Source organism: Quercus suber, unplaced genomic scaffold (genome assembly GCF_002906115.3).
Source record: "Quercus suber isolate HL8 unplaced genomic scaffold, Cork oak 2.0 scaffold_11, whole genome shotgun sequence".
Classification (NCBI taxonomy): Eukaryota; Viridiplantae; Streptophyta; class Magnoliopsida; order Fagales; family Fagaceae; genus Quercus; species Quercus suber.
The window spans coordinates 2,100,680-2,112,112 of record NW_027069477.1 but is presented as its reverse complement, the minus strand read 5'-3'; the positions used below and the strand labels follow the sequence as shown (position 1 = coordinate 2,112,112).

The 11,433-nt window shown below is 31.8% G+C and overlaps 2 protein-coding genes across 2 annotated transcripts; both read left to right on the top strand.

Moving 5' to 3' along the window:
- The first annotated feature begins 3,089 nt into the window (after positions 1-3,089).
- On the top strand, positions 3,090-4,262 carry LOC112019753 (putative disease resistance protein RGA3). The gene has a single exon (XM_024052270.1). The coding sequence runs from the start codon at positions 3,090-3,092 to the stop codon at positions 4,260-4,262; it is 1,173 nt and encodes a 390-aa protein (XP_023908038.1).
- A 280-nt stretch (positions 4,263-4,542) lies between these two features.
- On the top strand, positions 4,543-5,733 carry LOC112019754 (putative disease resistance protein RGA1). Its single transcript, XM_024052272.1, has one exon. It carries the CDS (start codon positions 4,543-4,545, stop codon positions 5,731-5,733), a length of 1,191 nt encoding a protein of 396 aa, XP_023908040.1.
- Positions 5,734-11,433: the final 5,700 nt, after the last annotated feature.

Here is an 11,433-nt window from a genome sequence, read left to right as displayed (position 1 = left end):
CTTACTAAAAATTAGTTTTTCTCTCTCCCATTAAATTCTTATTTTTCCCACATTATAAAAAAAAAAAAAAAAATGATTACCATCTCTCTCTCTCTCTCAAAAATTTTCTTTCTTTTGTTGAATTTTTTATTCTTTCTTGCATCTTTCTCTACTTTAGATTGATGAATTTTTGTATTCTTTAGAACTCTACTTTGGGTTAATGTTTTCAAGCTTTATTATTTTATTTTTCTTTGATTGTTAGATGGTATCCTACTACAATTATAAAGATAGTATATAAATATATAATGTTATTTTATTACATAGTATAGCTTGGATAATATGGTATTTACAACTATACAATTTTATTTTGGTTCTTCTTCTCATCTTATTTTATATAAATTTGTTATTTTCTCTCATATTCTCTCCAGTATAGGGTGATTACTCTCTCTGTCTCTGTCTCTGTCTCTGATTTTTTATTATTTCTTGCAACTCTATCTTAGGAGAATGAATTTTTGTGTTTTTTATAACTCATGTTTTTTGGTGTTTTGTTTTTTGTGTTCCCCCATCACAAGTCATCTCTCACCCTCTTATAGCTTTGGTTTGATTTTTGTTTAAATTAATACTTAATTATTTTGGAAGTGAGAATTTAAATTTATATTAAAATACAATCTTGGCTATGGATTTGAATATATCTATCTATTATTTGAGTAATATCAAGTATAATTTTGTAATGAGTTATGATTATCATGATTATCTCTTTAAGGGAATAAAAAAAAATTAAATAATAAATTTAAAACTTAAAAAGTTTTTTTTTTTTTGAGAGAGAGAAAAGACTTTTAGCTTTATTAAGATAGAGTGGCCTTATTGGCCTGAAAAATAGGATAAACTTATGGTGGAATATCCTTCATCCACACTTCATAGTCTATAATAGACATAGCTAGCCTAGCCAAACCATGGACATGTTGCCTTCTCTCTTAACATGAGAGTAAGACAATTTAGAGAAAGAAGAAGCACAAAAACTTGCGTCCTCTGTTAACAAACCAAAATAGTTTAAACTAAAGTCATTTGATTTCAAAGCTTTCACTACAATTTCAGAATCACCTTCCACGACAGCTTGATCAATTCCAATCTCCAATCCAAACTCCATGAGAAGCTGCCATGGCTTTGATCTCCAAAGCTTAAAAAGTTTAGTTGTACTAAAAAAAATCAAGAAAACAAAACACACTATAACAATAGTTGAAAGAATATGGACCATATCAAACAAGAATAACATCAATCAAACACACGAAAAATAATACAATGATATATTTGTAGAGATAGAGAGATGAAAATAAATACTTTTAGCAATTGTTTATTTTTTAGAGAGAACAAATTATCTTCAATAAATTTTAGATAACAAAACTACATTAAATTTGGTCGAAGATGTTAGAAGCACCCTTAGAATAATGCTTTCTAAAACTATGAGATTGGTAGAGTACAAAACAAATAAAATAATGTCTTATTCCGGATTGAGTATGGTTGTTTCCTAAAATTCTAGTAAGATTACTTTTGAAAAGCTCATTATGCATTATCATTCTAAATATAAAGCCCAACTACACATTGAATCACTACATTTCTTTTTTCTAGTATGATTAAAATGTCTACAAATTGCTGCAACAATTTCAAAAATGTTGTGGAAGAAAAGAGTCATGATGTAATGTTGTGGAAGAAAAGAGTCATGATGTTGATGAGGCAACCTTGTGTTATGAATTATGAGAGCAGAATTGGGTCAAAGAAGGGGTTTGAAGAGAGGATTGCCCTCATGACTAAAACCATGTTTCGAAGAAAGCGTGAGCTGAATTATATACTTGAAACTTGAGTTGAAAGTTGAAACCGGTTGTCTTGAAGTTAACAAGGCTTGTGGCTTCCGTGTACAACAACACTTCATTGTGTTGCTGCTAGGGGATTTGCTGTTTTAGCTGAGGTTATTAAGCTGCTCTTTCCCGGTGCTTCGGCACTTCATTTTGTCTTGTTGCATATATACTTTGGACTATGTAGATCATTTTAATTTGATTTTTATTGACTATGTAATTGCATTTAAAGTAATACTGTGTAATAGAACATGTATATATTTGGAATGATTTTTTATTTTACTTTTATTTTTTATAATTCAATAGTTACAAATTTACAATTAATTATAAAATTAAGAGGTATGAAAACAAAATTTAACTAAATTATCCAGTGCGGGCTACGAGGCTACAACTACTCTCTTTTTTCCCCCTGAAATACAAGGCTACAACTTTTTTTATTTCTATTTTTTGGTATTTAATCTACTGGTTACAACTAGTTGCTACTAATTTGTGACCAATGATTATTGTAGAATCATGTAACTTAAGGAACTTATCGTATGTTCATGTTTTTTTTTTTCCATCATAAGTTCATTTTTTGTGTGTGTGTATATATATATATATTATTTTTTTTTTAAAGCAATCGCCAATGTTCACATTCATATATTAATTTGAGTTAAAAAAAAAATTATACAATTTTTTGCTAACTAAAAACATTTATATAGAACAATGGTTATTACACATATGCTTGTTTATATAGAGCAATGGTTATGTAGGGCAATCATAACTTAAATTTTAATCTTCTCAAAAATAAAAAAAAATAACTTGAAGTTTAAATACAAGCTTGTGTGTACTGAATATGTGTGGAAGACTTATGTCCCTTTCTCTTGTATATTAATCTGTAAAACACTAAAAGCTATGGAGCTCTTTATTCTAACCAATATGGAGCAGTGGGGCCTAAACTAAAAAAGCTACTATAGGCTCTTTATTCTTTACGTGGAACCATTTCAAAAAAATAAATAAATAAATAAAAAAGCTACTATAGGCTACTATAGGCTCTTTATTCTTTACGTGGAACCATTTCCCAAAAAAAAAAAATGCTACGATAGGCTCTTTATTCTTTTCGTGGAACCATAAATTATGGAGCAGCGGTGCCGTGGTGAAGGCAAGCATTGTATTCCTTCCTGAGTTCATATCAACTTTAATCTTCCTTCTCCCGCATTTCATCCTTGCCTTCAGCTTTCTTCTCTGTCTTTCAGCGTTTTCTCTCATCCGAAAGAACAAATGGCCGATGCAATCCTGTATGGCGTTGTACAGAAGATCATTGAAAGCTTGGGCTCCTCCACTCTCAAACAGATTGGATCGATCTGGGGTGTCAAAGGTGATCTCGAAAAAATGAACAACACTGTTCTCACTATTCGAGCTGTACTTCTTGATGCAGAGGAGCAGCAGGTCCAGAACCACCAAGTCAAGCACTGGCTCAACAGGCTCAGAGATGTAGTTTTTGATGCGGATGACTTGCTGAGCGAGTTCTCCACTCATGTGTTTCGGCTTAAGGTGATGGGCGGTGATAAAATGGCAAAGAAGGTACGTATTTTCTTTTCAAGTTCAAACCAACTCGTTTTTAGTCTAAACATGGCTTGCAAAATAAAAGCTATGAGGGAGAGGCTTAATGATATATCAAATGACAGACACCAATTTCAGTTGAAGTTGGTAGATTGTCCTTTAGAGACACGAGTTGTGACTAGGGGGAGGGATCAAACTCACTCTTTTGTACCTGATGAAGATGTTATCGGGAGAGAAAAGGATAAGCAAGCCATCATAGATCTGTTGTTGGACTTTGATGTGGAAGATAATGTTTCATTCATATCAATAGTGGGAATTGGTGGGCTAGGAAAAACCACACTGGCCCAATATGTATTTAATGATGAGAAGGTCCAAACTAAGTTTGAGTTGAAGATGTGGGTGTGTGTATCTGATGACTTAGATGTTAAAAAAATTGTTGAAAAGATAATTGAATCTGCAACTAAAAGAAAACCTGAGAATCTTGAGATGGATCTATTGCAAAATAAACTTCGGGAGCAACTCAACCAAAAGAAGTACTTACTTGTATTGGATGACATTTGGAATGAGAATGAAGAGAGCTGGTGTGCATTGAAAAGACTTTTGATGGGTGGTGCAAAGGGAAGTAAGGTGGTGATAACTACACGAACCAACATGGTTGCGGAGATTACTAGTACTATCTCACCGTATTTTCTAAAAGGCTTGTCAAGGGATCAATCTTGGTCATTATTGAAGAAAATGGCATTTAAAAAAGGCCATGCGACCATCAATTCTAACCTTGAAGCAATTGGGATGAACATAGTAGAAAAATGTCAAGGAGTGCCTCTTGCTATAAGGATGATAGGGAAAGTCTTATTCTTTAAACAAACTGAAGATGAGTGGTTACACATATAAGAATACTAATCTCACAGATGTAACTCAATTGAAAGATGGTATTATGCCAGTTTTAAAATTGAGTTACGATTATCTCCCATCACATTTAAAATGTTGTTTTGCATATTGTTCATTGTTTCCCAAAGATTATTTGATCGATCAGTTGACATTGATACAATTATGGATATCACAAGGTTTTATCCAATCATCAGAGGAGAGCCATCAACTAGAGCATGTTTTTCTCAAAAAAAAATAAATAAATAAATAAAAAAAACTAGAGCATGTTGCCAATGAGTACTTCATGGAGCTACTTTGGAGATCCTTCTTCCAAGATGCAGAAGAAGATAGAGGCATGAATAGGAGGAGGTTTAAAATGCATGATTTAATTCATGATCTTGCACAATATGTATCAAAGACTGATTGTACATTGGTTGATACTAGTGCACAAAATGTGAAAGAAAAAGGACGCCATCTATCGTTTTCATTTTATAATGTTTCATTCTTTGAGAATTTAAGCACGTTGGTTAAAGCAAACAAGATACGAACATTTATATTGGCATACGATAAGTGGAAATATGATCAGGGAAAGATTGAAGAATTAACTCTCAAAAAACTTATTTTTACTTTTAGATACTTGCGTGCATTAGACCTACATGGTTTAAATATGAAAATGTTGCCAAATACCATAGGTACTTTGATGCATCTAAAGTACCTTGACCTTTCCTCTAATGATATTGAGGTTCTCCCTAGTTATATTACTAAATTGGTGAATTTGCGAACATTAAACCTCTCTCAATGTGAAAGGCTTCGGGAATTACCAACTGACATTCAAAAATTGGTTAGCCTCAAGCACCTTGACATAGAAGATTGTGAGAATTTGACTCATATGCCATGTGGATTAGGGCAATTGACTTCTCTTCAAACATTAACCTTATTTGTTGTGAGTAAGGGCCCTCCAAGTTCTTCCAAGCATTGTGTTGGGCTAGTGGAATTAAACAAGCTAAATGACTTGAGAGGAAAAATAAAGATTAAAAATTTGGCACGGTTGAAAGATGCCACCCCAGAATTTAAGGCTGCAAATTTGAAGGACAGGCAACGTCTCAGTGAGTTGGAATTAGACTGGAATCTAGAGAGTGATGATGGTGTAGATGCTAGTGATGATGAAAATTCCATGGATAGCCTCCAATCGCACGAGAGTTTAAAATCTTTGAGAGTAGATGGGTATATGGGTGTGAGAGTTTCAAGTTGGCTTTCATTCTTAACAAATCTCGTTGTATTAAGTATAGATAGTTGTAAGAAGTGCCAATATTTGCCACCGTTGTATCAACTCTCATCTCTACGAGGACTATGGATTTCCAATATGGATGGTCTGGAGTACATGACAGACGGGGATATGAATGATGAGATATCTGCTTCATTGGCATCACCATCGACATTTTTCCCATCCCTTCACACACTCTTTCTCGGTGACTATCAAAATCTAAAGGGATAGTGGAGGAGTGTGGATAAGGGGAATAAGGCAACAACGACATCAACAATATCATCATCATCAACTAATCACTATCACCAACACATGCCGTACTTTCCGCATCTTTCTACGTTATGGTTGGCGAATTGCCCTAAGATGACTTGCATGCCGCTATTTCCAAATCTTGAAAAGGGGCTTGAATTTAGGAATAGCAGTTTGAAGGTATTGGAAGAGACAATAGAGATGAATAATACGGGAGGAAGGGCTTCTTCATTTCCGTCCTCTTCCTCTTCCTCTTCCTCCTCCTTCTCCCCCCCTCTCTCCAAATTAAAGCAATTGCCTTTGGTGAGAATTGAGGAGTTGGAGTCTCTGCCAAAGGAGTGGTTTAAAAACCTAACTTCTCTTGAGAGATTAGTGATTTTGAACTGTCCCAATCTGATGTCACTTTCCGAAGGGATGAGTCACCTCACCTCTTTACAGACCCTAAGTATTAGCGATTGTACCAATCTGACATCACTTCTCGAATGGATGAGTCACCTCACCTCTATACAGACCCTGCTTATTTGGGGCTGTCCCCAATTAAAGCAAAGATACGAGAAGGAAAATGGAGAGGATTGGGATAAGATTTCTCACATCTCAAATCGTCAGATAGGGGGATGAAAAGTTGAACTACTGCATACGCTTCCCTGGTATGTTCTTCACTCTTCTCTGATTTTTTTTTTTTTAAACTTATTTTATAATTTCAATAATTCTAGACGCACGATTTTCAAAGCACAAGCAAAACAAAAATTAAAAACTCTACAATTTCTTTTTCCACACACAAAATTAAAAAACAGAATTTTACGTTTTCTTTTCCAAAACCTTTTGCAATTGAATCACAAAAAATTTAAAATCACAGAAAATCAACAAATATATTCAAATAATACCATTTCTCGCTCTATAAATTCACAACCTTTTGTAATTGAATCACAACAAAATTAAAAATTACCACATGCTTCTACTATATCTTTAATGGTAAAGGAAAAAAATAAATAAATGTGGGCACATAACAAATGAAAAAAAATTAAATGAAGACCAATTCAAAATATAACATAAAGAACCAAACTTAGTATTAATCATTCATCAATCAATCAACAAATATATTCAGTTCCAACTGCATCCAAGAAAGCTAATATTTGACAAACAGTAACAATTCTTTCACATAAATCACAAAAAATTTAAAAAATATATCACATGCTTCTGCAATATAGGGGTTAAAAAAAGTGGGCAAAAACATTACAAATGAAAAAACTAAATGAAAACCAATTCAAACCATAAAATAAAGAACCAAACTTTCTATTACTCAATTCATCAATCAATCAATCAACTACATAATTCAATTCCATCCAAGAAACCTAACATCTCACAAATAATTACAATTCTTTCACAATTAAAACACAATTTTTTTTAAAAAAATTTTTATAAATCACATGCTTCTACCATATCCTAAGGGGTAAAAAAAAAAACAAAGGTGGGCAGAAACATTACAAATGAAAAAACTAAATGAAACCCATTTCAAACCATAACATAAAGAACCAACCTTTCTATTATTCATTCATCAATCAATCAATCAACTATACAATTCAATTCCATCCAAGAAACCTAACATTTAACAAATAATAACAATTCTTTCACAAATTTTTTTTTGATAAGTAACATAAGAAATTTTATTAAAAAACCAAGTACAATGGAGGTATACTACAGTGGCACAATTCAAAAACCTAGATTACAACGATCTATAAGATCGGAGAGAGAAAAACAAGAATAGGAAGGCAAAACTCAACTCCCCTCAAGGAGAGTACGGAAAAAGAAAAACTTAATATCAAGAATAGACCGTTCGCAATCCTCAATACATCTAGCATTCCACTCTTGCCAAAAGCACCAAAACAAACAATGTGGCACAAAACAAACAAGAATAACAATTCTTTCACAATTAAATCACAAAGGATTAAAAAATATCACATACATGCTACTGCTATATCCTAATGGGTTAAAAATAAAAAATAAATAAATAAATAAAAGGTGGCCAACAAAGAACATTACAAATCAAAAAAATTAAAGAAAACCCATTTCAAACCATAACATAAAGAACCAAACTTACTGTTACTCATTCATCAATCAATCAACTATATAATCCAATTCCATCCAAGAAACCTAGCATTTAACCAACAAAAACAATTCTTTCATAATTAAAACACAAAAGTTATAAAAATAAAAAATCACATGCGTTCTGCTATATCCTAAGGGGTAAAAAAATAAAAGGTGGGCAAAAGCATTACATATCAAAAAATTAAAGGAAACCCATTTCAAACCATAACATAAAGAACCAAACTTTCAATTACTCATTCATCAATCAATCAATCAACCATATAATTCAATTCCATCCAAGAAACCTAACATTTAACAAATAATAACATTTCTTTCACAATTAAATCACAAAAGATTAAAAAAATCACATGTCTCTGCCATATCCTAAGGGGTAAAAAAAAGAGTGAGCAACAAAAACATTACAAATGAAAAATATTAAAGGAAACCCATTTTAAACCATAACATAAAGAACCAAACTTTCTATTACTCATTCATCAATCAATCAATCAACTATATAATTCAATTCCATCCAAGAAACCTAACATTTCACAAATAATAAAATTTCTTTCACAATTCAATCACAAAAGATTAAAGAATATCACACACTTCTGCTATATCCTAAGGGGTGTAAAAAAAAGGTGGGTAAAAAGTACCAAAAACATTACAAACGAAAAAATTAAAGGAAACCCATTCCAAACTATAACATAAAGAACCAAACTTTCTATTACTCATTCATCAATCAATCAATCAATCAACTATACAATTCAATTCCATCCAAGAAACCTAACATTTCACAAACAATAAAATTTATTTCACAATTCAATCACAAAAGATTAAAGAATATCACATGCTTCTGCTATATCCTAAGGGGTAAAAAAAAAAAAAAGGGTGGGCAAAAAGTGCCAGGGGGGAATTTGAGAATTGAGATATGGAATTGGAAAAGGTTTTTTTTTTTTTTTTTTTTAGGTTGGGGCTGTTTGGCTGCGTTATTGATGAATTTGGTTGGGTAATCTAAAAGTTGGAGTGTCAGAAAGTGAGTGTGAATTGTGATGAATGATAATGGACATCATTTCTACTGCGAATATTTATGCTGCACTATCATTGGCTTTTTCCTTTTTTTTTTTCTTTACAATTTTTTTTATTAATTTTTCTATAGTATATAATTTTATTTTTAATTTCTAATATATTATATAGTCTCATGAGTTTTATTTGTCAATAAATTCAAAGTTTTTGAAGCCGAACAAGCATTGACAAAATACACTAGCTTTCACTTAAAAGAGTGTTTTTTTTTAGGGATGTCTATGAGTTGGGTTAAGTGGAAAAGGAGGCCAACTTGCACCCAACTCAAACAATTTAGGGGTTTGAAAGTTTGAATCCTTTGTCAATGGAAACTGAATGAGTATTTTATTGAGTTGCCATACCAAATCTAGAGGTGGCATTGTTGACAAAGAGCCATATGACAATGAGAATTGAAAATATTGCAAAGTATCTTTAGTTTTTTTTTTTGATAAACAGTTGTTTGCCACCAAGATCCAAGATTAATTTCTGTTTTTGAAAAATGAATTTCTCCTCTATTTGAAGAATTTTCGATTACGACTTATACATAAAAATCATTGATGTCCTAAGGAAGCTATCTAAACCATTTGAACCTCATCAGCCCGAGTCAAGTTGGTCAAATTGGTAGGTTGGTCGGATCTTTGGACACCCTTGAATGCATTGCAATGGTGTTCAGATAATGTGCCATTGTGCCAACTTATGAGAGGGAACAAAAATCTTGATGTATTTTTTCAATATACATAGCATTACTCTTTTGAAGGTGAGGAATGAGAATTTTCTACCATACAAATATCAAAAAAATATTTATAAAATTGATTATAGATAATTTTAATATGTAAAAAGATAAAATAAATGTTAATGGCACCTGTCTTCTATAGATTTTTATTTTTTCTTAGGCTTTCCTTGATGTAATTTTGTATATAGTTGCTGCATTTTTAGTTAGGTGAAGAGAATGCTCTGTAGCTAGTATAGTCTTAGCATGGTTGATCTATGATACTGTCTTGCTTTTGTATAGACTTATTACTTTCTTTGAATAAAATTCTGCCGTTTACTCTTTAAAAAAAAAATCAATTCCTAACTATGAAAAGTTGAAAATGTTTATAAAGGTTTTACAACAATACACAATGTGTTAAAAATATGTGCATATTTTGCAGCTTTTGCTAGCATCCATTAGAGCATTCTCATTAAGAATTGTAAAAAATTTAGCATTTAGCATCTTAAAAAGTTACTGTATTCATTTTAACTTCTCACTTTACAATATACCCAACATTAAAAGTTCTATTATTTTACCACTTCATTTAAATATTATTTTTTTATTATTTTTGTATGTTTTCAAATAACTACCATTCATACCATGTTTTCTGTACCTAGCAACTACCATTAAACAAATCATTTTTTTTTTTTACAAACTTGATGTTAAAATTTAGCATTTATAGTATTTACAATTCTTAATGAGAATGCTCTAGTGTTGTCATTAACTCATACAAGAAACCAAGGCCAGCTCTTCCACTAGGCCAATTAGGCAATTGCCTAAGGGCCTAAGTGGAAGGGGGCCCCAAAATTTTAGAAAAGAAGGGGAAAAAAAAATTGGTTTCAGATGAATCTAAAAAAAATCCGACACATCTTTTTGACCAAAAAAACAAAATTTCTATTATATCCGATTAAACATTGATAGTACAAAAAAAACAATTTGGTCTAAACAAAATTAATTATCCCAAAAATAACATCATTGTCCTCTAGACAAACCAAAATTCAACAAGATAAACTACAAATCCAGACTATGAAATTAACCACAAAACAAAACAAAATAAAAAACCTTAAATCCCTAAAATTTTTACCGTTTCTCTTTCTTGCTCAACTTCTTTCTCTCAGCTCTTGCTCTCCACCTCTCTCATTCTTTCTCTCCACTGTTGCTGGCTGCCTGGCTCAAGCTTCCTTCGATCTAAATCATTCGATCTGAAAACTCTAAACTGACTAAGGAGTGAGGACTGCCGATTGCCTTTTTTTTTTCTTTTTTTTTTTTTTTTTTTTTTCTCCTGCGTTTTGATTTTGCAGGTGGATGAGTTTTGACTTTTGAGGTATAAGTCTTGGCTTTCTCTACTTTCTATTTGTTAAGACTAGGCTGTTTATATTGAGTTATGGCTAGACGTTTGGGCCTTCAAGGTTCTTTTTATTTTTTTTTTATTTTTATTTTTTTATGTGTAATAGGATTTGTTTTGTGTTTTTTTTGTAAGTGGGTCTTATTATTTTTTTTTTTTTTTTCTTTTGCTCCTGCGTTTTGATTTTGCAGGTGGATGAGTTTTGACTTTTGAGGTATAAGTCTTGGCTTTCTCTACTTTCTATTTGTTAAGACTAGGCTGTTTATATTGAGTTATGGCTAGACGTTTGGGCCTTCAAGGTTCTTTTTATTTTTTTTTATTTTTATTTTTTTATGTGTAATAGGATTTGTTTTGTGTTTTTTTTGTAAGTGGGTCTTATTAATAAGACTTGTGTGGCCATCTTAGCATCTTCTTGGCTGGGCTAGGCTTGTACTTTTGTTAT

Excerpts from the sequence above, each read along its gene's own strand:
- LOC112019753 (XM_024052270.1), top strand. The coding sequence starts at position 3,090 with ATGGCCGATGCAATCCTGTATGGCGTTGTACAGAAGATCATTGAAAGC.
- LOC112019754 (XM_024052272.1), top strand. The coding sequence starts at position 4,543 with ATGGAGCTACTTTGGAGATCCTTCTTCCAAGATGCAGAAGAAGATAGA.